At 43.5% G+C, this 24,965-nt stretch overlaps 17 protein-coding genes across 17 annotated transcripts; 8 read left to right on the forward strand and 9 right to left on the reverse strand.

The window, feature by feature from the left end:
* Positions 1-27: 27 nt before the first annotated feature.
* On the forward strand, positions 28-1,836 carry OGAPODRAFT_85506 (uncharacterized protein; the record flags this gene model as incomplete). The annotated part of the gene is made up of 1 exon (XM_018356804.1): positions 28-1,836. One exon carries the CDS (start codon positions 28-30, stop codon positions 415-417), a length of 390 nt encoding a protein of 129 aa, XP_018212036.1. The 3' UTR covers positions 418-1,836.
* OGAPODRAFT_92529 (uncharacterized protein) lies at positions 53-1,844 on the reverse strand (the record flags this gene model as incomplete). The annotated part of the gene is made up of 1 exon (XM_018357176.1): positions 53-1,844. One exon carries the CDS (start codon positions 1,842-1,844, stop codon positions 459-461), a length of 1,386 nt encoding a protein of 461 aa, XP_018212037.1. The 3' UTR covers positions 53-458.
* Positions 1,845-1,914: 70 nt separating this feature from the next.
* OGAPODRAFT_97741 (uncharacterized protein) lies at positions 1,915-4,326 on the forward strand (the record flags this gene model as incomplete). Its single annotated transcript, XM_018357971.1, has 1 exon — positions 1,915-4,326. The coding sequence occupies one exon, from the start codon at positions 1,915-1,917 to the stop codon at positions 4,303-4,305; it is 2,391 nt and encodes a 796-aa protein (XP_018212038.1). The 3' UTR covers positions 4,306-4,326.
* A 67-nt stretch (positions 4,327-4,393) lies between these two features.
* On the reverse strand, positions 4,394-7,184 carry OGAPODRAFT_15580 (uncharacterized protein). Its single transcript, XM_018353826.1, has one exon. The coding sequence runs from the start codon at positions 6,983-6,985 to the stop codon at positions 4,670-4,672; it is 2,316 nt and encodes a 771-aa protein (XP_018212039.1). The 5' UTR covers positions 6,986-7,184; the 3' UTR covers positions 4,394-4,669.
* A 551-nt stretch (positions 7,185-7,735) lies between these two features.
* On the forward strand, positions 7,736-8,858 carry OGAPODRAFT_92532 (uncharacterized protein; the record flags this gene model as incomplete). The annotated part of the gene is made up of 2 exons (XM_018357177.1): positions 7,736-8,789; positions 8,842-8,858. The coding sequence occupies 2 exons, from the start codon at positions 7,736-7,738 to the stop codon at positions 8,856-8,858; spliced, it is 1,071 nt and encodes a 356-aa protein (XP_018212040.1).
* Positions 7,755-9,853, reverse strand: OGAPODRAFT_75193 (uncharacterized protein; the record flags this gene model as incomplete). Its single annotated transcript, XM_018355986.1, has 1 exon — positions 7,755-9,853. A coding segment is annotated over one exon (913 nt), but the record flags the coding sequence as incomplete, so codon positions are not given.
* Positions 9,854-9,918: 65 nt separating this feature from the next.
* Positions 9,919-11,298, reverse strand: OGAPODRAFT_15581 (uncharacterized protein). Its single transcript, XM_018353827.1, has one exon. It carries the CDS (start codon positions 11,252-11,254, stop codon positions 9,947-9,949), a length of 1,308 nt encoding a protein of 435 aa, XP_018212042.1. The 5' UTR covers positions 11,255-11,298; the 3' UTR covers positions 9,919-9,946.
* OGAPODRAFT_97752 (uncharacterized protein) lies at positions 9,919-14,952 on the forward strand. Its single transcript, XM_018357972.1, has one exon. The coding sequence runs from the start codon at positions 13,093-13,095 to the stop codon at positions 13,795-13,797; it is 705 nt and encodes a 234-aa protein (XP_018212043.1). The 5' UTR covers positions 9,919-13,092; the 3' UTR covers positions 13,798-14,952.
* Positions 11,460-12,614, reverse strand: OGAPODRAFT_47169 (uncharacterized protein; the record flags this gene model as incomplete). Its single annotated transcript, XM_018355541.1, has 1 exon — positions 11,460-12,614. The coding sequence occupies one exon, from the start codon at positions 12,612-12,614 to the stop codon at positions 11,460-11,462; it is 1,155 nt and encodes a 384-aa protein (XP_018212044.1).
* Positions 13,112-14,975, reverse strand: OGAPODRAFT_92536 (uncharacterized protein; the record flags this gene model as incomplete). The annotated part of the gene is made up of 1 exon (XM_018357178.1): positions 13,112-14,975. One exon carries the CDS (start codon positions 14,973-14,975, stop codon positions 13,872-13,874), a length of 1,104 nt encoding a protein of 367 aa, XP_018212045.1. The 3' UTR covers positions 13,112-13,871.
* Positions 14,976-15,049: 74 nt separating this feature from the next.
* Positions 15,050-15,676, reverse strand: OGAPODRAFT_15583 (uncharacterized protein). Its single transcript, XM_018353828.1, has one exon. It carries the CDS (start codon positions 15,541-15,543, stop codon positions 15,079-15,081), a length of 465 nt encoding a protein of 154 aa, XP_018212046.1. The 5' UTR covers positions 15,544-15,676; the 3' UTR covers positions 15,050-15,078.
* A 389-nt stretch (positions 15,677-16,065) lies between these two features.
* Positions 16,066-16,605, forward strand: OGAPODRAFT_15585 (40S ribosomal protein S26-B). The gene has a single exon (XM_018353829.1). The coding sequence runs from the start codon at positions 16,182-16,184 to the stop codon at positions 16,542-16,544; it is 363 nt and encodes a 120-aa protein (XP_018212047.1). The 5' UTR covers positions 16,066-16,181; the 3' UTR covers positions 16,545-16,605.
* A 284-nt stretch (positions 16,606-16,889) lies between these two features.
* Positions 16,890-18,816, reverse strand: OGAPODRAFT_92540 (uncharacterized protein). Its single transcript, XM_018357179.1, has one exon. It carries the CDS (start codon positions 18,778-18,780, stop codon positions 18,379-18,381), a length of 402 nt encoding a protein of 133 aa, XP_018212048.1. The 5' UTR covers positions 18,781-18,816; the 3' UTR covers positions 16,890-18,378.
* On the forward strand, positions 16,890-18,818 carry OGAPODRAFT_15587 (uncharacterized protein). Its single transcript, XM_018353830.1, has one exon. It carries the CDS (start codon positions 16,936-16,938, stop codon positions 18,310-18,312), a length of 1,377 nt encoding a protein of 458 aa, XP_018212049.1. The 5' UTR covers positions 16,890-16,935; the 3' UTR covers positions 18,313-18,818.
* Positions 18,819-19,057: 239 nt separating this feature from the next.
* Positions 19,058-20,326, reverse strand: OGAPODRAFT_92541 (uncharacterized protein; the record flags this gene model as incomplete). The annotated part of the gene is made up of 1 exon (XM_018357180.1): positions 19,058-20,326. The coding sequence occupies one exon, from the start codon at positions 20,324-20,326 to the stop codon at positions 19,058-19,060; it is 1,269 nt and encodes a 422-aa protein (XP_018212050.1).
* A 1,223-nt stretch (positions 20,327-21,549) lies between these two features.
* OGAPODRAFT_15588 (uncharacterized protein) lies at positions 21,550-23,352 on the forward strand. Its single transcript, XM_018353831.1, has one exon. It carries the CDS (start codon positions 21,739-21,741, stop codon positions 23,125-23,127), a length of 1,389 nt encoding a protein of 462 aa, XP_018212051.1. The 5' UTR covers positions 21,550-21,738; the 3' UTR covers positions 23,128-23,352.
* A 416-nt stretch (positions 23,353-23,768) lies between these two features.
* OGAPODRAFT_46982 (uncharacterized protein) lies at positions 23,769-24,860 on the forward strand (the record flags this gene model as incomplete). Its single annotated transcript, XM_018355537.1, has 1 exon — positions 23,769-24,860. A coding segment is annotated over one exon (1,092 nt), but the record flags the coding sequence as incomplete, so codon positions are not given.
* Between the last annotated feature and the right edge of the window lie 105 nt (positions 24,861-24,965).

Below are 24,965 nucleotides of genomic sequence, written 5' to 3' on the forward strand. Positions count from 1 at the left end.
TTTCGGAAAATAAACGAATTGCACAGCATGGAACTTTTACCAGAGGGCCAGAAAAACACCACTGAGGTAACCTGGCAAGACCAGCAAAAAATCAACTCTTTCTCAACACTGATATCAAAGAAGGACGCGCTGAGTGCAACTCTTGATGAACACAAACAAGAGAAAGAATACCTTGACGATTTAGCATTAGAGATTGAACTTGTCGACGAAGATGAGAAACTCAATTATAAGATTGGCGATTCTTTTGTTTTGATGAAACAATCAGAGATCGTGGAGAGATTGGAGAATGATCAAGAATTGCTCGATTCAAAAATCGGCGAGCTGGAAAGCCAGATTGAGGACATCGATCAGGAACTTAATAATCTGAAAAAGCTGCTTTATGCTAAATTTGGCAACGCTATTAATCTCGAAAGATAGGTACCGGCTTGTACAAAGCCGCTATTAATACACATATCGCTCTACTCAATTCCTTTCTGACTCTTTATGAGAGCCACTTCGCCGCTGAGCTTATCAGTCTGCTTCTTTAGATCAATCAATGTAGCAATGCTTTGAAGTAACTGATCGAACTTCGAACAAACGTTTGCTGTTGGTAGAGTGGGCTTCATGGAGATTTGCAATTCGTTCAAAACCTCCGCCACCTTAGCCTGCACTGCTGGCTTAAAACTCGACAGTTTCTGTGAACGGATGTAAACGCCTGGTTGTAACTTCTCATCGTGAAACCTCAATCCATACACCTCCATTTCTTCGGCCGTGAGTTTAGATTGTAAAAGCTGCCAAACCTCAGACTGCGCCTGCTGCTGTGAAATCTCCTGTTTGCCTCCATACAGCTTCTGTGACAAAGATGACTTTTTGCCCTGGCGTTGTCTCATCAAATGCTGTTGTTGCGCTTGCTGTATTTGTTGCGTGTGAGGAATAGCATTTGGACCCAATTGAGGAGGAACGGGGACTTCTGGTTTCCGTTTCTTCGACTTGTCCACAGTCATAAGAGAGTTGTAAAGCTGGGTGAGACCAGACGAGGTGGTATATTGTTCAATTGAGGCGGAAGATTGGGGAGAGTCAAGAAGTTGCAGCAATTGTGCTCTTTCCATGAGCATCTTTTTCGCAGCCAGCTCGAACTTCCGAGCTTCGATGACCAATGATTCCTCCTCGGCAATCTCCGTTGGAGCTCTATGAATCAACCGGTCTAAATACTGTTTTCTTTCTAGTTCCTGTTTTTTGTCAAACGATTCTAGTCCTTTGATCAAAGCAACATCTCTTGTGCCATCAGGGTTGGAGTTCAAAAGCTTCGCCGATACAGAATACAGTCGTTCTTTCAAATCTTCGAGGCTTCTTTGCTTGTTGTTGTAAAATTCGTATCTGTCGTATATCACCGCCCACCTCAAATCATAATCCCTAGCCAAATCAAATAAAAACTTGGTTTCCTCGAAATCCCAGTCTTCGCTCATATCCTTTAGCTTCTCATCGTATTCTTCCTTGCTGAACGATGGAATATCAAGGGAGGTGTTGTATTTTGCAAAATTGTATGATCTTTGCTCGTCTGATGGTGCGACGGGTCCCTTAACCCAGTGATGAAGCTCGAGATCGTCTGATCTAGCCTCATTTTTAAAAGGTGCCCAAACCCACGGACTTGCTTTTCCTGAGTTGATTTTGTCTTTGAACTTGAAGCCTTTTTCAACAGCAACAGGAGGCAAATTGGAACCAATAAGATTATACAGCTCTCTGCTCATGGCATGCTTCTTCTTTTTGGATTGTGACCCAAAGTCATTTTCTGAACGGGCGCGCTTCTTTGGCTGCACGCGAGCCTCTTCCTTGATGTTGAAGACGTCCAGGATGTCCGAGGCCATTATGAGGATGGTTTGCGAAAAACAAATTTTTCTGGGCTGCGTAACCTGATTACAACTTCTTCAGATCAGCATGTCTAACGCATGGGGGGTACGTGGGCGTACCAAGATTCGGCCACCTAAGAAGACTGTTTCCAGCGAGATCGACTTTGAAAAGACCTGGGCCATAATCAGAGATGCAATTCAAGAGATTCAACACAAAAATGCTTCAAAATTATCGTTTGAAGAACTTTACCGGAAGGCGTACAATTTAGTGTTGCGCAAGAAGGGAAAGATGCTCTATGACCATGTGGAGCTCACCATCCAACAACACTTATTAAATGAAACTCGTAAGCAACTTCTCGAGAGTCTCAATAATGATGATAACAAAACATTCTTGTTAAAATTGAACAATGTATGGGAAGACCATTTGCTGAGCATGCGTATGATCAGCGACGTGTTGATGTATCTTGATAGGGTTTATGCCAAAGAGTTTCACTTACCACTGATTTACGATGTTGGGCTAAAGGCCTTCAGGGATAGTATAATCAAGTACAATCAAAACGAGATTGGTATGGCCGTTATTAACATCATCATTGAATACATTAACCGCAGCAGACACGGTGAAATCATTGACAAGTTTATCATCAAAGCGATCATCTACATGTTCAGCTCCCTTTCAGAGACAATCTCCATGGATTCAGACAACAAGGTTCCGTATGGAGAAAATTACTATCTTCGCTATTTTGAGCCGGTATTATTACAACAGAGTCACACATATTTTGAACAGAAAGCTACTGAGCTTCTTACATACCAATCGGGTACGATATACATTGATAATGTTATGCAACTTAGCCAAGATGAGGAGGCACGTATCCAATTATATCTTCCTGATGTGACTTCGCCGAAACTTATCGAGCTGATGGACAACGATCTGATCACGAGGCATATGGAGTCAATAATGAAACTTGAGAATGATGGACTTCGACACTGGATTAGTGAAAATAATTTCAAAATGCTGGCCTCGTTGTATAGGCTAATTGGACGAGTTGATTCCGAGTTTGAAATGCTTAAAAGACAACTTCGCCTTATAGTTCTCAGCAACTGCGAGAATCTGAATAGCAAAACAAAAGAGGAGTTGGAGCTTCAAGAAAAATCCACTGAAGAACAGGATCCGGATAAAAGAGCAAAGAAGAAGAGTGCTAAGGAAAGCGCTACACAGTTTGCTGTACGCTGGATTCAAAATTTCTTGGATCTCAAGGAGAAATATGACGTGATAATCAAGAATGCTTTTGATGGAAATCCTGGAGTTGTGAGAGAAATTGAATCTTCCGTTTCCGAATTCCTGAATCTTGATAATAAAACTGCAGAGTATCTCTCTCTGTACATTGACGACGGTATCAAAAAATCATTCAAGGACAAATCACAGGAAGAAGTAGAAAACCTACTTGACAAATCAATCATTGTCTTCCGGTTCATTAAAGAAAAGGATGTTTTCGAGAAATACTATAAGAATCATCTCGCAAGGCGTCTGTTGCAACAGAAATCGAGCTCCAACGATATTGAAATGAATATGATCACAAAACTCAAACAAGAAATAGGCTCGTCATTTACGTCACAGTTTGAAGGAATGTTTAAAGACATCAAGACCTCGCAGGATTTATCAGGAGAGTTTAATCGAAAAATCTCTGGAGACGAGGAAATTCGCAAAATCAACGGTAGAAGGTTGGATATGGAAACATCAATATTAACTACCACCTTCTGGCCTATGCCTATCAACAAAGCCTTGAGTGAAGTGCAATACCCAAAAGAGCTAGAGCTTCTAAGAAATAGATACGAGTCATTTTACATGACTAAATATGGTGGACGAAATCTAACGTGGGCTCCCAACTTTGGTACCGTTGACATTCGCATTCACTATCCGAAAAAGACGTATGAAGTGAATATGTCAACATATTCTGCGATTATCATTCTGGCATGTTTTAGAGAGGGCTCGGATAAACAAGAGTACACTTTTGAAGAGATTCACGAAATAACAAGAATTCCCAAGCCGGACTTGATACGGCATTTGCAATCTATTTCTGTCGCTTCGAGAACCAGACTACTGAAGAAAGTTCCGATGTCCAAGGATATTCGCCCTATGGACGTCTTTTCGATCAATGAGCAGTTCAAGTCTCCTCAAACAAAAATCAAGGTTTCCACTGTCTCTTCTGGATCGAAGGTTGAAGATGATTCGCAGAGATCTGAGACAATGGATGCCATTAATAAATCAAGAATTCTTGAAACTGAAGCTGCGGTTGTGCGTATTATGAAAGCTCGCAGACAATCCACCCATCAGGAGCTGGTGAACGAGGTTATTCGTCAGCTCATTAGCAGATTCAAACCACAGCCTTCATTTATCAAGCAGAGAATTGAGGACTTGATTGAGAAAGAGTATCTGGCAAGAGATGAATCTGATAGAAATGTATACCACTATTTAGCATGAATGCATGTTGATGATATCTGGGATTATCAGTGATGGCTCCAATACACCCCTACACAGCTTCTCTCTGGAAAAAAAATGTACGCAACAAAAAAAATGATGGTAATTTGTTCCTTTTCAACGGATTCTCGATGTAGATTTTCTCATTGATCTACAGCTCCTTCTCGAATGATGTTTTGTCATGACCCTAGGAGTCAAGGATCCGATTGGCCAAGGATATATAAAATTAGTGCATCATAGTACATCACTTTCGGGTAACACAAAGTGGTGTCTCCAAGAACACATACATCATAAACACGCCTAGACTTAAATTCAAGATACTCATAATTAAAAAAAGGGAATTCGTATTAACAGGTCAATGGATCGCTTACTCTTGGCCAAATCCAATTGTCTCTTCAACGGCAATAGTGAGTTTCTTTTTCAGCGACTCATAATCCTTGTATGGAGGCAGATCCACTCTGTTGAAACAAGTGTGCGATTTTGGAAGCTGGTCCGGCTCCCCAGCTTTTTCTATAGTGAAACGTCTTGGACCATCTGATCCCTGTAAATCCTTGAATCCATTGACAGGAATTCTGGATGTACCGGTGGTGAATTGTAATAACCTTGCTCTTTGTTCTCCTTCCCACTCACTCACGCACTTCCAGAACCACTGGATCACTTCGTCACTCTCTTGATAGCCTCTGTAATCTGTATGTTTCTTCCAATCTTCAATGTCAATATCTGCCAGTCCTCCAATCAAGAGCTCCAATTCCCTCTCATCGAAGACCGAAACTAATTCTTGAGGAATCAGCTCGTTGAATCCATCCATGAAGGCCTTGAACTGAGCCTCCACTGGCTTGGAGATAATCCACTCAGTCTTAAGCTCGACATATTCTCTCTTATTTTCGTTCGTCACCTCGATGTTTCTACCGTTTGGTTTCAAATCAATGATAACTTTTTCTCCAAATCTATCTTCTTCAATCGAGAATGTCTCGTAAATGACGTCGGTGATATCATTCTCGAGCATCCAGCATAAAGATTTGTACATCTCAGCATCCACACTTTCCAAATCTTGCAGCACAATCTTCTTATGAAGCATCATTTTATACATTGCACCCACAAAGAAGGCATCCAGGAAACGACGATGAAACACTCCCAAACCGACAGTTCTTCCTATAAATTTGAAATACGTCAGGTGTTCAGGATTCACACCTGAGTTTGGGTTGATTTGAAGTGTATAATTGTCGCTCGATGCATATTGGAAAAGGCAGTAAAACGGATTGAACATTTCGTGCGAAAGTTGCTGGAAAAACTCTCTAGAAACTCCACCGTAATCCAGTCCTTCTTCTCCCTCAAACTTAATCATCAGCCTCTTCTTCAAATCCTCTGGGGTTTGTCTCATGATGTCACGGAAAGCATCTTCCATAAGATGGTCTCTTCTAACTTTAATATGACATTGCCCTGGAAGAATTCTTATTGCAGGTTGCGATCTGAAATACACCAGCTTTCTTCTGAAATCACGTTTGTATTGAGGAACGTTCTGGTCAAGCGATGATGGCAATCTTGGATCGTCCCATGTCGTGGTTTTGGTATTGTGGTCGACAAAATAAACTCTAGATGTATTGGCTAATCTCATTTCCCAACCACTTGGAAGCGGACCCATAGCTGACAATCGTTGTGCATTGTATCCTCCATTGTTGCCAAAGCTTTTAACAAATTGCTGTCTTCTTGGATCAACCCACGTAGTTGTTCTGCTGTTGTGGTCCACATAATATGGCCTTCCCTCTGGAGTGAAACGTTGTTCCCAACCTGGAGGAAGTTCACCAAGGCCAGGACTCGTTGCTCCTGTGGCAGCCATGGTCATTGCAGTAGCCTGATCTACCTGAGAATTGGTTTCAGGCAATGTTCTATTACGGTATTGCGTTCTTTCAGCCTCTCTCGCTCTTTCCCTTTCCTGTTCTCTCTGGCTTTCAGATTGGTCCAATGTAGGTCTTTTCCAGGTGGTAGTCCTTGAGTTGTGGTCAACATAATAGGTTCTGCCAAAATTGTCAGTTCTCCGCTCCCATCCAGGGGGAAGTCGACCATACTGATCCTCGAACGAAGAGAATTGCCTTGCTGGTGGAGGTCTAACGGAAGATGATATAGCAGCAGCAGCGGCGGAGCCTGGAAATTGATTGTTTAAATTTCCGGTATCGACTGGAGCCCTTGGGCTAGAAACTGAAGGTGAAGCTACGGTAGACGCAGGTGTCTGCGCTGATGTGTTCGATTGCACAAAATTGGAAGGATCTCTAGAATCTCTCGCAGAAGCATTCTGGTGAGAAATGGTGAGTATCAATTTTCCGGAAACCGTCAGATGTGAGTTAGACCTCTTCAACTCCTCAGCAATGGTCTGTTCGCTTGATGTGTCGTTCAAATTGATAACATCGCCAACTTTAATATTGACGACACCCAAAAAGCCTTGGTCCTTCTTCTTGAACTTCTTTTGATCAAATATCTGCACGATCAGAATGGAATTCTCCGTTACAGAGAACTCAAAAGACTGATTCCAATGCGGCGACAGTGTCTTTTTGACAGTCTCGGTTGTTTGCGTTTGTGCGCCATCGACCGTCAAAACTGCAAAAGGGTCCGGGGACCGAAAAACGTCCCGCTTACATAGTCCCTCAGCTGCTATCACTCTGACCCGAATTTTCGACCGCGTTGACATCGTAGGCCAAAAAACAGAAATGTGTTTTTGAAAGGAGGTTACCTATAGTTTTGGTGACAAATTTGGTCACAATGCAGTATATGAGCTTGGATACCCTAGAAATGCAGTAAATGCAGTAGCCGAACCCGTCTTTCTCACTTAAAAGCTTAGCAAAAACCCCCCACTTTAACTGTAAAATGGGTATGATGACGTTACAAACAAATCAATTAGTCAATATCGCCTTCTGATATTTTTACTTCCTCCAATCCCGCGATTACTTAAGCATTAGTTAATACTTTTGGCTATTTGCGAATAGATCATGCGTACGAGAGCGAGATCTTAAGATATCTCAAGCACGCTGAGAGTTATGTGTCGCGGATTTCGACCTAGATTAGTCAAGACACATGGTTTTTGCTAACCCAAAAACGTCTCACGACTCTGCATTTGATTCGAGAACTGTAAAGAAAAGTATACAAACACTACCCAACCGCTTTTGCAAAAGGTAAGTCATTGAACCACTGAACATGTGACTTAAGGCTTACATGCAGGATTTGGGAGCAGGATACGAAAATCATAGACCTTGGCATTTTAATATTTTTTTTCACCGGCCTAGCTACCAAACCGGGCAGTGTATACCAAAAATAAGTTGGTTTCAGTCCAGCCTTCTCGAAGATGTTTCAAAGTGTAGAATACATGGCTGCAATATAAAGGGCTAAATTTTGCCATTGGTCTCTACTTATCATACCCAATCCAACTTTAGTCATTCTTTTAATGTATCCTATTGATGAGTCGCCTGTGCAAGAGGGTTTGCAATCTAGCTACTGGAAAATCGATTACGGCTCGCCATTGAATCCGTACGAATTTCTAAATTGTATGGATGTCAGCCAAGACTTGATTGCCGTTGGATCTTCTTCAAGCCACCAGAACGTCAAGATGTTTAAGCTGGATACCGAGAAGAACTTGCTTGGTTACTTGACCAGCTTTACCGCACCAAATGTCTGCTCTATAAAGTGGTTGCACAATGTTCTTGACGAGACAAATGATTTAAAATTGATGATTACTGGCCACACTAATGGCATTGCTAATCTCTCTCTTATTCCAAACGTAAGGTCTACTGACCTGACCCACGTTGACCTCATCAAGCAGTTCAATCACCGAAAGCATACTTCACTAACCGACGTGGGAGACGAATTTCAAATTGAGATAAGCCCGACTTCATGGAAGTCTTGTCTGACCAATTCTATGATGTCTATCTACAAAGAGAATATTTTTTTCTGGGATACTTCAAGGTCTTCGAGTCCTCTCTACAAGAATAAAGCTCGAGGTATAAAATCCTTCGCAGCTAGCGAAAATAACGACGGGTTGGTTGCCTTCGCAGGGTCCTTTGGTGTCAGGCTATTCGATATGAGATCTGCTACCCAAACAGAGCTCTGTACTTCGACGTATCTCTCGTACAAGCGCAATAAAACGCACCTCATCGAATGGTCTCCACAAAACCCATATCAACTATGTGCTGCAGGGGAGGACAGCAGTATCCAGCTGTGGGATATAAGAAAAGAGCAGCCACTTGCTACCATGTATGGCCATTCAGGTGCCATCACGGCCATTGAATGGGTCTCGAAAAACAGTATCTTTACAGGAGCCAAGGACGGGCGTATTGTCCATTGGAATATGAAAGACGTCGTGTTTCGAGACAGTCCAGTCAAGTGTTCCCTTGGAGGAAAAGATTACGAAAGCTATCAGTGTGCTACATCCATTGAGTCTTCCAAAACTGGAATTGTCAGCTTGAACTCGTCGAACGGAAAGCTTATCAGTCTTGACGACAGTTATATGGGGCTGCACCGACTCGCAGTGCAGCATTCACTTCGCAAGCTCAGCAACCAATCCGATGTGACTCTAGTCGAACAGGCGCCTCTGGATAAGTTGATGCAACAACTAAATCTTTACCTCGGTGATATGGAGACCTATATTTAAGATCAGTATGTGGGCAGATCGTTTTCATAATCTTCAATAAGTTCCTTCAGATTGGCACTAAGGAAGGCGTAAAAATCCTCCAGAAACTCGCGTACTAGAGAAATGCTTTGCGGGTCCATAGTCGATTGTATCACTAAGTTGGGCAGGATAGCGCAAAGTCTCAGTAAATGGTTTACACCGTAAACTTGCGACATCTCAGAGTCGGGGAATTTATCCAACACCATCTTGTATTGCGTTCTTTCATGGCGGTATAGAAGCAAGGAGCCTAATGCTTGGTTGAAATAGAGCCGTAGGCTGCGAGCAATCTCAAGCTTGTTGTCGAGCGCGGGGTCATCCTGAGCGGTTGAAGACAGTTGAAGCTGTGTAGTGTATGCTGTTACAATGTTCGCAATGCAGTCTTTAGAAGGCAAGTGAACGAGCTTTCGCTTTTTAGTCACATTTTCCCAGTCGTCCACCAAAACGTATTTTATTGAGTCGGGGATTTGAACTTTCAACTCGGCCCTTTTGGAAGGTTCTGTAGAGTTCGATGGTGCGCTGTTTGTCTGCCTTACCGTGCCTTTCAACGTGAGTTTCACTTTAGGTCGGTTAGAAACGGATGATCCAACAGATCGATGGCTTTGAACTAACTCCTTTTGCTTGATTAAGTTTTCTTTGTTATACGGCAAAATCCTTTCCGGCGTGACCCATTCATCCCACTTGGACTTCCATCCTTTGTAGTGAACAAAATAAGCCTTTGAAGATCGATATCTCTCAAGGAACGTCGGTTCTGGTGCAGTTTCAACAACATCTTTAGTTTTCTCGTCATTAAATTTGATTATCTTGGATAAGGGATAGAAAATCTTGAGTATCTTAGCTTCATACAGTAACTCTCCTTGATAGACTAGCGCTCGGTCGCCAAGCTCGAACACCGACATGATTTAATAGTTTGGTGCGTGATGAAGAATCGAATATTATTGCGCGATCAGAATTTTTGGAAATTTCGTCTCATCATTCTACCTCTATTATACACTACAAACAACAACAGAAGATGCTCTTGAAAAAGCCAAAAATTCCTTCTGGAATCTCCTCTGTGTCCTGCTGATACGGATCTCCTGAGGAGTCGTAATGGCCGTTAGCAGCTCCCAGAAGAAGCCGAGTGTTCTCATCCACTTTCGACCGTGGTTGACTCTCGTGTGGATCGCTTTTCGTATGCTGCGAAACGCGCCGTGTTGGAGCAAAAGCCTTGTTTGACTTGTGGTGTCTGCTAGCATGGTGATTGTTAGACCCGTATCCATTGAGATTAGTTTTCCTATTTTTATTCCAATCCCAGCCTTTCCCATCGTTCAGCTTCATCCAGTCGTAATAGCCATCGTCCACCTCGCCGATGTCCTCTAGCGCGGCATCCATCAACGATATGAGATACTCGTAATTAGGCTCCTCTTCAAAGCGCAGGTTGCGAGCATACGTGAGGTAGTCTGCGAACGATTTCGGTAGTTTATGACAGAGCTGCTGAATTGAAGTGGCCTGCTTTTTCTCCCCAATCTTCTCATACTTCATCTTATTCGTAGGTGCTTTGAGCCCTTGCCATGGGAGCTCCCCTTTCAAAAAATACAGAAACACATGCCCAAGAGATTCCAAGTCGTCTCGTCTTGATTGTTCTCTTCCCAAATGCGTGTTGATAGACATGTACCGTGCAGTGCCGCTTAGCGACTTCCGTTCTCTATACGGTATATGCTGCTTGGTGACAGGATTTCTGTATTGCTTGATCATTCCGAAGTCCACCAAGTATATCAGATTGTCGTCAGAGGTTGCGCCAATGAGGAAATTGTCGGGTTTGACGTCGCGATAAATGAGATCATTCTCATGAACAAATTGAATTCGTTGAATCATCTGCTTGGCTACCTGCGCCACCGTTTTGACGCTGAATCTTCTACCGCACCACTCGAACAAGTCTTCCAGCGAGGGTCCCAGTAGTTGTATTATGAGTATGTTGTAATAACCTTCTTGCCCGAAATAGTACACCTTCGGAATACCTTCAATTGATAGATAGTGATGGTTATCGTTCTCAGGTCCATCGCGCAGGTAATTGTTTATGGCACTGTTAAGGATCTTGTACGCTTTGAACTCGTCCTTGAGCTGCGGAGCCTCAGACTTTCGGCTTTCAAACTTAATCGCGACCGGTTGGTTATCTCTCAGCAAATCATAGCCCTTGAAGATGATACCGAACGAACCTTCGCCTATTTTTTGTGCAATTTGATAGTGTGAGGCTATTATGTTTCTATTCACCTGTTGAGTAGTATTGGCAGAACCCGATCTTTTATGTTGCAAGGCTGACATAGATTGAATTAGGTGTTCATAACAATCACGGCTTCCAAGACTACTAACTCGATCGTAATAAATGCTTTTTCCTGGTTTTGTTTCTCCTCCTTTTATCTGTTGATATATACTCAATCATTTCTCGCCGCAGAAAAATTTTATGGCGCTGGTGCACGGATTACTACTAGGTGGAAGCTAGGGCGGTAATAACATTGTATATCTAAAATCATCTAAATCCAGCGACTTTGAAAGCATGAGCAAGGTCTTCGATCAGGTCGTCTGCACTTTCAATGCCTGCGCATAACCGAATCAGGTCTTCAGGAAAGTCTCTTTCCTTTCTGGTTTCCGCTGAAATCGATGCATGACTCATCAGGCATGGAAGAGAGATCAGTGAAGCCACATATCCAAATGACACTGTAACAGAGTATATCTCACAAGCCGCGATGATTCGCTTACTAACAGCGACATCTCCAGTTTCAAAAGACAGCACTGCTCCAGCACCTTTACATTGTTTCTTGTGGAGCTCGTATTGTGGATGAGATTCCAACCCTGGATATCTGACCTTTACATTTTGCGACTCGAGCCACTTTGCAATTTTCATAGCGTTCTCCTGTTGTCTTTCAACCCTCAATGCCAATGTCTTAAGACCTCTGAGCAGCAGCCAAGAGTCAAAAGGTGCGATACCAGCGCCTGTAGCGTTGATAACAAAAAACACCTTTTTGGCCAACTCATCACTGTTGGTTGCAATCACTCCAGCCATAATGTCGTGGTGACCATTCAAATACTTTGTGGCAGACTCGTATTGGATATCAGCCCCCAGCTCCAAAGGAGACATGAACAAAGGCGTCATCATGGTGTTGTCGAAAACAACCACACAATTCGGGTTTTGCTTGTGGGCGTGATCTGCAATGGCCTTAAGATCACAGATCTTGATGAGAGGGTTAGTTGGCGATTCCAAAACGACCATCTTTGTGTCCTTTGTTATTTTGGAAGTGATGAGCTCTAGATTTGTAGTGTCATAGTGACCCACCTTGATGTGATTGAAAGTTTTGATATATGTCAACAGTCTGTCAGTTCCACCATAAAGATCATCACCAGCGATAACTTCGTCACCTGGGCTCAAGATTCTTACAATAACATCCAAAGCAGCCATTCCAGAATTCAAAGCATAAACATGCTTGGCTTTCATGATTTTGGACAGGTGGTTCTGCAGAGCTGAACGAGTAGGATTTCCTGACCTGGTGTAGTCATATGGGCCCATTTCGTCTAGGTCTTTGGCCTTGAAAGTTGCAGACATGTAGGCTGGAGTAATTGAGGCATTGTGGGTGTTCTTATCGTCCACATGGACAAGTTCGGTTTCAAGCGATAGTTTCTTAGTCATTAGGGAAAGCAATTAAAAATTTCACAAAGTAAAGCCCGACACGATGAGGTAAGTAACCCTAGATTTTGGGGTACTATAAAAATCCAACTCAGTGTACAATTAGTTTTCAGCGTGAAACAAGGTACCGTTTGATGAGCTAGATAGGTCGACGACGCAATATATGAAAGATATGGATTCTATCGCCGTAATGTGATTTTTTCCCCAAAAAGAGGATACTGTTTTATATTGTTTGTTGGAAGACAAGGCAGGGAGAATACTTCTCCATTAATATTCAAAGCTAGGAAGTGGAAGAGTGCCGCAAAGTGGGTCAGTTTAAATGTCATTGCATCTATTGATTCAATTCTTATGCACGATGGTCATAACGTGCTGACGATGCCGTTTGTTCTTGAGTTGTGTAGCAATGGCCCCCATATTGACGATTAGCTAATCAAGTGTATAAAATTAAGAATTACCCCATCTTTTGTTGCAACTACAGTTCATGTTTCTCTCAAGATATACGCGTCTAAGCATTTCAAAGCGCCCCTTTATAGGCCGCGGACTTCACATTGTTGCAGTTCATCGGGATAATCAGCGCAACAACCAAAAGATGAAATTTGAGTTCACTCCCGAGAACAAAGAGCTCGCTATGGAGATTGTGAAGAGATATCCGCCGCAGTACAAGAAGTCTGCAGTCATGCCTTTACTTGATCTAGGACAAAGACAGGCGGGGTTCACCTCAATCGCTGTTATGAACCACGTAGCCGAACTTCTCGACATGCCGGCTATGAGAGTGTACGAAGTTGCCTCCTTTTACACTATGTACCATAGAGAGCCTGTTGGAAAGTATCATATACAGATTTGCACAACCACGCCCTGCCAGCTGTGCAATTCTGATTCAGTCATTGAGGCAATCATGAAACATTTGAACTTGCAACCAAACCAGACTACCCCAGATGGGTTATTTAGTCTCGAGGAGGTTGAGTGTCTGGGTGCGTGCGTCAATGCTCCGATGATGCAGATCAATGATGACTACTATGAGGACTTGACTGCCGAGTCCGCTGTGGAGATCCTGGAGGCATTAAAGTCCGGAAAAGACGTTCCTGTTGGAACAACCAAAAGGGAATCCTGTGAACCATTTTCAGGGCCAAAAGTTCTAGTCGGTGAGCCACTGGATGTCTCCACTCTCACTCGCAGCGATCTGTAGTCTCTTGAGGACTACTCATAATATTTATTTACTATTAAACTTAAGATTTTTAGATTTTTAAGATTTCTAGATCCTTAGTTTTGCAGATTTTCTATTTTACCGTGGAGCAGGTACTGTGTTATGTTTTTCAAGCAGAAAATGGCTGTCTGATCGAAATTTTCACTGGTTGCCGATCCCACATGAGGAGTCAAAGACATATCTTGTCTCTGACAATGGTGAACCAGCGGCTCTTCAGGGAACACGTCCAAACCCACAAATCCTATATGCCCATCCTTCAATCCTTGTATCATATCTTCGTCATTGATGAGGGACCCACGACCAACATTAACAAGAATAACACCTTTTTTCATCAGCTGAATAACACCCTTGTTGATCATGTTGATCGACTGTGGAGTCGCAGGAAGACAAAGAACTATACAATCTGATTCGGCTGCCACATCATGAATCCTGGCTGCGTAGCGCACTTTGTAGCCCAATTGAGCCTCCTCCTCAGGGGAAAGCTTGTTTCTTTTGATATAAATGATGTTCATACCTAGACTGGAGAGTCTCTTGCCCACTTCTTTACCAATTGCCCCAAAACCTATGATGGTTGCAGTTTTCCCCACTGGAGAATGGACTTCAATCGTCCCCACATGATGTCCAAAACAGTATTTCGACTTCTTGCTGTGGTCAAGGACAAACACCCCGCTCTCAGCGTCGAAATTTTTTACGTTTCCCAAAAGCGAGCGGGCCTCGATTGTATGAGGATTCTGGCGAAGAATGGCTTCAAACAAGCCAAACTTTCGAAATCCATTCAAGACATGGTAGAGGACAGTCTCTGCCACTGCAGAAGCACCAAAAGTTGGTGAATTGCAAAACTTGATTCCTCTCTCACGTAAAGCCTCTAGATCTAATCCACCAAATCCGGCAGAACAGACGGTGATCAATTTCAGCGACGAGGGCAGCTTGGCCACTAGCTCTTTATCCAGATTTCCAATTTTCCCAAATGGAGCCCATGCACCGTAAATTGCTTCGACATTGTGTAATTTGGTTTTCAGATCAGAAACAAACTGTTCTCTAGAAACTAGCTCATAGAATACAACATCAAATGTTTTCGTAAACTGTTTGAATTCTGGCAAATTCTCATTTAGACCTCCCAAGAACGCGACCAGAGGCTTTGTACTGCGCTTTTCAGTCATTTTGCTTCGTCGCAACAAGGCCCAGTTATAAAGCAGTTTACTTTTTTTCGTCACTATCTGTATAAAGATTTCTGGCGAATTTCATATTATAACATATCTATACTTAGTGGTGGTGGCCTTCTCCAGTTCCCAGATACTTCAATTTGTACACGGAACCACACTCCCAGCATCTGGCAACCTTCTCCACGGTAGGCTTGAGCCACATGATCTCATGAGAGCCGGCAGGAGAACCGGTGCATCCAACATATCTGTAGTCGTCGTACGAGTTCACAACGATTGGGTCGGCCAAGGTACCTTTTCTGGAAGAGTCAAGAGGCTCGTTCTCGAAAACCTCAACACCCTCCAGCTTACCAAGTAATTCAAGTCTTTCAAGACCGGTAGCTTGTTCCAAATCCGTAGGAACAGTGCCTGGCTGAGCACCAGGACCAACTAAGTCATACTTGTCAACCACTTCACTAAGGCTTTTGGCTGTCTTGAATTCCTTCGGAGCCTGCGATGCATTTCTGGCAATGACAGAAGTGGAGAAGAGTCTGGCCGGTCTGGCTAGTCGGATGGTTTGTCTTAACATCTAGAAAGTTAGCATGAGAATTCTGGAAACTATAACCTGTTATAACCTGTGATCGGCAAGCCAGGCCCAAAGTACCTACCTTGATTGTAACTCGATACAACTAACTGTTTTTTTTTATAATTTTGAATTGTCTTTAACTGGTTGGCTTCCTCGCGAATCCCTGGTCCACCACGCAAAATATATTTTCACCCGGTGTAGTGGCACGATTTACGATAGCCAATTAAATGCGTAATATTAGAACATATGAACACCCTTACACGCTAATTTCGACTCGCGAACGTCTGGCTGGTTAGACAATTTTTCAATTGAGAATCCCAGTCACGTGATGTCTAACGGGGTTAGACTTCTCCTCCAAATAAAATTTCTCCGGCCAAGCAGGCCGTCAGCGTACCGGGCATCGGGGTAAAACTCGCGGTGTTTCTGCCAGGGCACCCGGTGGGAGCACCTGCGACGAATTTTTCATTAAATTTTTCATATTTTATTTTATAGATACTAGTGCAAGTAAGTAACTACCGCTGAAGGAATACTCTGCAACGTTCAATAGCAGGATAGCTATACCGAGTCAACAATCAAGAAATCGGTTGTTCCCACTTTTGAATCATTGCGTATTCCATCTTAGTATATTCTAACCATTCAGCATGCCAAAGAAGAGATCGTCCAACGGAAGAAACAAGAAGGGTAGAGGACACGTCAAGCCAGTCAGATGTGTTAACTGCTCCAGATGTGTCCCTAAGGATAAGGCCATCAAGAGAGTCACTATCAGAAACATGGTCGAGGCTGCTGCTGTGAGAGATCTGTCTGAGGCATCCGTCTACGACGAGTATCCACTGCCAAAGCTGTACCACAAGTTGGTTTATTGTGTCTCATGCGCTATCCACGCCAGAATTGTGAGAGTCAGATCTAGAACTGACAGAAGAATCAGAACTCCACCAGTCAGACAAAGATTCAACAGAGAAAGAAGAGTTTCTCCTGCTGACGCTGCTAAGAAGGCCACTGCTTAAATTGTGTTGTAGAAGTGCTGATGTATAGCGTACAGTAATGATATGTTGATAAAATATAGGACAGTAGGTTGTTAATCGTATGGATGGTTGCGGTGTTTTGTTCTTAAGTCGTTTGAACATCTTTACACCGATATATCTGGATATTGCAAGCAAAAAATTGTACTGGATTCCAAGCGGACCTAAACTATTAGAGGGGCAATCATAGAAGGCGGACTGCAAGCATTTTATTAGCGATTAGCCAATTTGGTGTGTTTTCTACAGATATTTACAAAAGCATTACTCATAGTGGCAAGTCACAATACAAACCGCATTCCTGCAGTCAATTGATTTGGGGCATCTACTGTTTTTTTTCTAAAGCATCAATAGGTAGTTCACTCACATAGAGCCAGATATGGACGATTCCTGGAAATTCAGCCAATGTTTTGGCGATAAAGGCGACATCGAGAACATCACCGAGGCGGATATCATCTCCACAGTCGAATTCGATCATACCGGCGATTTCCTAGCAACAGGCGACCGTGGAGGACGAGTTGTGTTATTCGAAAGAAATGAGAACAAGAAAACTTGTGAGTACAGATTTTACACAGAGTTCCAATCTCACGATGCTGAGTTTGATTACCTTAAGTCGTTGGAGATCGAGGAAAAGATCAACAAGATCAAATGGCTGAAACGTTCTAATCAATCCAACTTCTTGCTTTCCACCAACGATAAAACGATAAAGCTATGGAAGGTGTTTGAGAAGCAGATCAGGATGGTGTCGGAAAATAACCTTAGCGAGAACTCGGTTTCGTCTCCAAAATTACACTCACAGTATTCCTCGTTCCATACAAATACGAATTTTACACAATCCTACCCCATGTTTTCATCTGCGGCAAACCTAAAGCTTCCAAGGCTAACCATGCACGATACCATCACAGCAGCTCAACCAAAAAAGATATATGCAAACGCTCATGCCTACCACGTGAATTCAATCAGTGTGAACTCCGATCAAGAGACTTTCATTTCTTCCGATGATCTCAGGATCAATTTATGGAATTTGGGAATAGCCGACCAATCCTTTAACATTGTGGATATCAAACCGGTTAATATGGAGGAACTCACCGAAGTGATTACAAGTGCAGAATTCCATCCTACAGATTGCAACTTATTCATGTATTCCTCCTCGAAAGGAACCATCAAGTTGAACGATATGCGTGTCAACTCGCTGTGCGACAACCATGCGCGTGTATTTGAGGAATATATGGATCCATCCAACCACAACTTTTTCACAGAAATAACTTCTTCTATATCAGATGTCAAATTCAGCTCAAACGGCAGATACATTGTGTCGAGAGATTATATGACAGTTAAGATATGGGATATAGCGATGGAGTCGGAACCAATCAAAACAATCAACATTCATGAGCAGCTCCGGGATCGGTTGTGTGACACATACGAGAATGACGCGATCTTTGATAAATTTGAGGTGCAATTCAGCGGAGACAACAAATCCATTATGACCGGTTCATACAACAATAATTTCATGATCTACCAAAATGTGGTGGGTAACTCAGGTCCAGAAAAGGAGATTGTGCTTCAAGCGGATAAGTCAGCATTTAAAGCAAAGAAAATGAATTCAAACAAGCGGAAGAATCTAACAATGATGAATAAGATGGACTTCGACACCATCGACTTCAAAAAATCAATTTTACACTTGAGCTGGCATCCTCACGAAAACTCAGTTGCCATTGCCGCTACCAATAATCTATATATCTTTTCTGCTCTTTAATTAGAGAGCGTGGTAGTCATTCTGTCATCTGTATGAAATATATTGATTTTGTGTACGTGCCAAACTTTAATAGTCTTTGATGTGTCTGTTCACATCTGGGTTCCAGAACAAAGTCTTGTCACCATCTCCCCAGAAGAAGTCTTTTCTTCTAATGTTTTGGTATGGGTAGTCTTTTGGCCACTCCTCGTCAGAGAGGTGCTTGGTATGTTCTCTGTGGCGAGCATGTTCAGCCTCAACGAGGTAAGTGTTGACAGCAGTCAAGGCAATGACAGGGAAAGCAACAAAGTACGTGATTTTCTTCCAAAGCTGAGACGTCTTCTCAGAGTGGTGAATGACGGCCTCATTGTGCTCGATGAATTCCTTGGCTTTTGCTGGGTCTGGCTTTTTAAAAGCAGGCTCGTTCTGCACGGAGGAGTTGAATCTTCTACCAACAATTCTCGCTTGTCTAATTCCAATGGCTCTCAACATCTTGTTCTATGATTTACTGGAAGCCTGTTTATTAGTGACACCACTAGTCAATTTTTTTAAATGCGTTTTTGACCATCTTCTAATTGGTGGAGTGAGATTTCTCCCAGGTGCGGAAAACGAGTTACCCGGATTAAGGTTTTTTTTGAGACCGATCGAGTTGCAAGACTAGTGAGTTCTTGTACATCCAAAAGGTCTATTCTCCTAGCACATATCTGACTACTGATTCAATACTAGAGATGATTGATATCAACAAATTAGCAATAACATAATCGTTCAGCTAAATACCCCGGATCCTGTTGGTCGTAAGCACAAGCTTATCGTCGACCTTATTGACCTTTTCGCTGATGTCTTTCAGATTTTTGTTCTGTGACATGATTTCTTGCGAAAGCAAATTAGCTTTGCGTCTCAGATTTGTTGCCAACTTTTGCGCCTCGTCCACGTTCTTGCTGTATTCGACCTCCATCCTTTCATCCTCCTCATCGTGTTCTTCTCCCAAAAATCTAGAAGCCTCCTTCACACGTCTTTCGTATTCGTACTTTTCTTTCAGCTCCGAATTAACAACGGGCTCTTTTGCGTCGCGCAGTTGGTCTATGATCTCATTTTGAGTATGATACAAATTCGAACTGAGATTTGCGTCTCTTTCTCTATCTGCTTGTCTCTGAGCAAGGAATCGCTGTTCAGCAGCCCTCATTCTCGACTTTTTGGTGAATGGGTTGCTGGCCTTTATATGGAACAATCCTCTGTTGTAATGTTCTAACTGCTTGACATGTTCATCAACAAACCGTTGATGCGTGTCCATTCCATTTAAGGATTTCTCCATCTCATACATCTTCTCTTTTTGTGCACCAATAGTCCCCAAAGTGTTGACGGCCGTGTCATCCGCCTGTCTCAGATGGCCCAAAATATTGTGTGTAGATTTTAAAGTCGCTTCTCGAACATCTTTGGTCTGTCGCTTGATACGATTGATTTCTTCCTCTTCCTCGTCCACTTCCTCTTCAACTTGTTGCTGATTCGAGTCTAAGTAAGGATCATAAGTGCTTGCAGCGGCCTGAGGGTATGTGTTAGGATCAAAATCGTCTTCTTGAGCTTGTGTTTCATATGTGTCTTGGGGCGGTTGTTGTTTCTGCGTAGTCTGCACTTGCTGCAACTGTGACTGGTACAGACTTTGCTGGTTAACGGAAGCGGAACCGTCGTTATCATATGGATCGAATGTATGATAGGAAGGAGCGCCACCGTACCTTCCTCCATATTGAGTTGCTGTTTCTTGCGTCACATTTGAGACTGTCGACTGTGTAGCAGGGTTGTATGGATCTTCTGAAGATCCGGCAGACGATCCATGTGAAGCCGGTTCTTGATGGATTCGGGGCATCAGCGCAGGTCGATCCTGGGTTTCATCTTGAGCGAACTTTGAAAACTCTCCAAACTTAAATTTTCTGCGATGGCGATTCTCTTCATCCCTCACACGGATGCCTTCGTCTTGCAAAAACTCTTTGACGTCCTCCTTAGACATCTCCTTTGGGGGTTTGAATATGTTCCTAAGACCCATTTTGCTAATATACTGTTATTTGCCCGAATTTTTTTAAAGCTCCCATAGAGTATGGCAGATTATGTGTCAGCTTGTGTGGCTCAGTAAAATCAGCAAGTTGGCTGATTCTAATCAGTGAAGTCTAATCAACTGCACAATATCCAGGAAGGTCGTATACAAGGGTTGAGTAATGCGCATTAGATCCCGTAGATCGTTCTCATATACGGCCGACTGATGGTAGCTGGATGATTTGAACAGCAATCAAGGTACAGATTATATGAAGGCATCCCCATACTGGGACTGCGTAGCACCCCTAAGGATCACGCTTGACGATGCTAATATACAATTTCGATACACTACAGTAGAGTTGCGCTTGGCATTTAAGACGGGAATGACCCTAGAGGTCCTGCGATGCGGCCGTTTTGGTCGAGAAGAATCTTGAGAGATCGAACGGGGAAGATTTTTGGCCCTCAAATAAACATGTTGAGGTTGGCTGGTTGGTAAAATTTCCTAAATATAGTATATAGTATTGTCAATATCTATTGTATGGAACAGAGACTTTTTAGACTACTTTTGATCGCCATGGCCATGTATGATTCTATGAAGACGCGTGATGGTCGCTGAAATCGCATAGGTTCAGCAGAACAAAGCTGGCTGGCCGCAACGTGCCCGCCTCAAGTCGCTTGAGGAGCAATGATATGCATATTGGTAGATAGAGTTACCCGGTATGGACTTGTAGCAACAGGGATTGCAGATATAAACACAAGTTCAAATTTAGAACCTGAATGATCATTTCCATGGCCAGTGTTAACCTAAGGACTAGAGTTCTCGAAGAGTGAGTAATGATTCGAACCTGAATGCAGGATTCAGGCTGCGGTCCGAATGCAGAATTAGCCTATCCAGATTTAGCGACATGCATAATCCCCAAAATCAGGAATTAGTAAGATTTTCTTCACCTACGCGCGCCCAATTGTGCCAGTGGAACGCGTAGGATTGCTAGGAATTAGCAAGAGTGGAAGCATATGGCAAGCCCACCTGGACACCAATTGGAAGCCAGTAAGTTCAGTTTCTCTCAATTCTTTGAGGATATCATTGTTGCTACTCCAACTGTTCTATATAGTCACCTTAGATCGCGGTTTCTAAAAATTTCGCCGTGTTTAAATAGATACTGCATATTGGCCAAACGAATTTTAACAATCGGCCTCTAAAAAGATTATGCAAAAAAAAATTTCCAAAGCCCCTGTGTGGACGTAAATGCGATCCGTGCCTTCAGCCAAATGTGCAAAAGCACCGCATCACTATAAATTGGACGACATTCCCAGAGCCTCCAAAGCCGTATAGAAAGCCCTTTAATTTTAGGTTTAACTCTGGTTGATATCGATATCAGGTTCGCTAGCAACTTTACCACCGGGAACTACTAAAAACCTGTTATAATGAAGCTTTCGTTTTTCAACATCGCGGTTGTGGCCTCCTTGGTCTCCAACGCTGTGACCGCCGCTTACACTAACTCTACCACTTCATCTTCTGGACCAGCTCCATCCACTTCTCTTGCTCCATCCATCCGGGCTGTTGAGAACAATGGTCGGGCTGAATACATCATGACCATCCCTGCTGCTCTTCAGTTCTCTTCTTTGAACGTTTTGTCGCTCAGTCAAAGCTTCAGTGCTTTCGACCCAACCCTGTGTAGTGCTGACGCTGACGGACAGAGCATTCCAATCAACAACGAGTCCACTGATACTGACATTGATTTTGATGTTAACACTTCTGATTATTCCGCAGAGGAGTACCACGCCCACATCTTCTCCAGTGCCGCTACTGAGCCAGGTTCTTACACTGCTACCTTCGCTCTTACTCTTGACCCAGAGAGTGCCAAGAGAGATGAGCGTGTTTACTACTTGACCGCCACTGTGTACATTGGTTCTGGCAGCTCTTCGTCTTCCGGTGCTTCCAGCTCCGTTCCATCTTCGGCCTCCGTTCCTGGCTCTTCTTCCTCGGAGATCCCAGGTGCTACCGTCATTACCAAGACTGCTTCTGGTACTGTCACTCTCACCAAAACTTGTACTGAGGAACTGTGCACTGGTGTTGAGACCATTGTCACTGGTGTCACCACTGTCACCGATGAGACCACCGTGTACACTACCTACTGCCCACTCACCACCACCCTCACTCTGGCTCCAGTTACTGTGGTCACCACTGTTTGTGAGACTGAGACTGCTTCTCCAGAGACCACCACCATCACTGTTACCTGTACTGAGGAGAAGTGCAAGGGTCAAGAGTCTACCATTGTCACTGGTCTCACCACTGTTACCGACTTGACCACTGTCTACACTACTTACTGCCCATTGTCCGCTAGTGAGGTTACCAAGACTTACACCACCACCATCACCAACCCAGTTGCTAGTACTCCAGTCACCGGCTTGGAGGTCACTGAAACTGCTACAAGCGGCGGTATCACCACTACCTACGTTACCACCTGTGAGTACTACGAGGTTACCACCACCACTACTGCTACCGCTGGTGCTGGTTCTACAGCCGCTGCTGGTTCTACAGCCGCTGCTGGTTCTACAGCTGCTGCTGGCTCAGAAACCAAGACCACTGTTGCTACTATCACCACCACCGGTGCTGCTGGTGCTGGCTCCACTGTGGCCGAGACTGGTGCTACCGGCTCCACTGGTGCTGCTCCTCAGTCCTCTTCTTCTGCTGCTGGCTCTGGCTCTGGAGCTACTGCCTCCAGCATTTCGATCTTGGAGGGTGCTGCTGCCAAGGGTTACGCTTCAGCAGGCTTGTTGGGAGCTGCTTTCATTGCTGCCTTCTTCTACTAAGCGTGCTGGCAACTTTGAAAGAAGTGCAGGACTTTTCGAATTCAGTTTGTTCACAATCAATCCATAGTCATCGTCTTTGCCGCTCAAAGTTACGAGATATTTGGTGCTGGTACTTCCTGGTATTCAATTCAATTTATTGACCTGATAGACTGTCCGGATTTTTCTTGCCGTGACAGCTAATATTGTCATTTGTGTTTATTAGATACCTTTTCATTTCCCACCTGCATAGATACCTCTTTAGTGTCTTTATCGACTCGGGCTCGATGATTTCATTGGGCTTCTAATGATATTTAGTTACTTCTAAGTTGGTAGTCTCGTAATCTAACCTAAGTTTTCTTCTGTCGATTTTCGAACGAACTAAAACCACACACTAGCCACATATAACCTTAAAAACTTCCGCCACGAAGATTTAAATTGCCAATAAATGGATAACAACCCTTTTAGCAAGCTCGCGAAACGGTCATCCATAGCAGTGGAACAGCCACACCTACAGGGACCTTCCAGTAAGTGATGCTCATAGCTCCTTATCTAACCTTTTAGGGATTGGAGAGTCCCGCTTTGTTTCAACCAACCTTCAGCCGTCAACTGTTCCTGAGCACACCCACTCTACTCCCAGGTCGTCATCTCATGACTCTCGATTTCCTGTGTACGGGCTGGATTGGACATCAAGTGCTCAGTCTGATATAGCTAAAATTGCTGTCAGCTCGTTCCGTGAGGATTCGACAAATAGACTCAAGATAATCAAAGGTTCTCCAATATATATGGATGATGAACAAAATGGCACCAAGACAACAGACGCATATGAATTTACCTCGATGGCAGAGATTACAGTCAACTACCCTATCACCAGACTTCAGTGGGATCCCTCAATGCCACTTTATCCTGATGTGACGTGCGTAGCAACAAGTTCTGAATGTCTGCGAGTCTACGAGCTATTAGAGCCCGATTCTTCACAATCTTATGCGCAAAGCCCTAGAATCGTTGAAAAGATGACACTCACCAATTCAAAAACCAAAAATTTCAATCAACTACCGCCACTGACATCGTTTGACTGGAACAAAACTGATTCCCGACATATAATAACAAGCTCTATAGACTCTACGTGCACGCTTTGGGACATTTCACGCGGCACAGGCGTGGCCAAAACGCAGTTGATTGCCCACGACAGTGAGGTCTTTGATGTCAAATTTCTGCACGGTAATAAGCACGTTTTCACCAGCTGTTCCAATGACGGGTCTATCAGAGTCTTCGATCTGCGATCTTTGGAGCATTCGACCATCATATACGAGCCCCAGTCTACCAGATCATCTATAGCAAGTATTGCTACGCTAAGTTCCGCCCAAGACGCAGCAATGGGTCAGCGTGTGCCATTGCTCCGACTAGCAACGTCTAATTACAATGCTAACCAAATCGCCGCCATAGAAGCAGATAGCAACCGCATTTTAATACTAGATCTGAGGTATCCTGAGACACCAATCGAGATCCTGCGGCACCATGTGGCACCTGTCAATAGCATAGCTTGGCATCCAAGCAAGAACTTCCTCTTAACGGGAGCAGACGATTGTCAAGTACTTATTTACGACCTCACAACCTGCGGCCAACCAGAAAACTCTGTGGCACCATGTTTTGGCTTTTTTGATGAAATGGAGGTGAACAATGTGTGTTGGAATACCGATGGCTCATGGGTAGCTGCCAATAGTGGACGCAGAACTCAAGCGGTTGCGCTTACGTAATATACCGAATATTTATTTATTTCAATCCTGTCCGCCAGAGTCACCAAGTAACTAAAGTTGACTCGTATCTCCGCAGATTTCTTTTTCCAAGTCAGTCTGCATCAG

Source organism: Ogataea polymorpha (genome assembly GCF_001664045.1).
Source record: "Ogataea polymorpha strain NCYC 495 leu1.1 chromosome Unknown OGAPOscaffold_2, whole genome shotgun sequence".
Lineage (NCBI taxonomy): Eukaryota > Fungi > Ascomycota > Pichiomycetes > Pichiales > Pichiaceae > Ogataea > Ogataea polymorpha.

Coding starts and splice junctions, on each gene's coding strand:
- OGAPODRAFT_15580 (XM_018353826.1), bottom strand. CDS start 6,985: ATGTCAACGCGGTCGAAAATTCGGGTCAGAGTGATAGCAGCTGAGGGA.
- OGAPODRAFT_15581 (XM_018353827.1), bottom strand. CDS start 11,254: ATGTCAGCCTTGCAACATAAAAGATCGGGTTCTGCCAATACTACTCAA.
- OGAPODRAFT_97752 (XM_018357972.1), top strand. CDS start 13,093: ATGTTTCTCTCAAGATATACGCGTCTAAGCATTTCAAAGCGCCCCTTT.
- OGAPODRAFT_15583 (XM_018353828.1), bottom strand. CDS start 15,543: ATGTTAAGACAAACCATCCGACTAGCCAGACCGGCCAGACTCTTCTCC.
- OGAPODRAFT_15585 (XM_018353829.1), top strand. CDS start 16,182: ATGCCAAAGAAGAGATCGTCCAACGGAAGAAACAAGAAGGGTAGAGGA.
- OGAPODRAFT_15587 (XM_018353830.1), top strand. CDS start 16,936: ATGGACGATTCCTGGAAATTCAGCCAATGTTTTGGCGATAAAGGCGAC.
- OGAPODRAFT_92540 (XM_018357179.1), bottom strand. CDS start 18,780: ATGTTGAGAGCCATTGGAATTAGACAAGCGAGAATTGTTGGTAGAAGA.
- OGAPODRAFT_15588 (XM_018353831.1), top strand. CDS start 21,739: ATGAAGCTTTCGTTTTTCAACATCGCGGTTGTGGCCTCCTTGGTCTCC.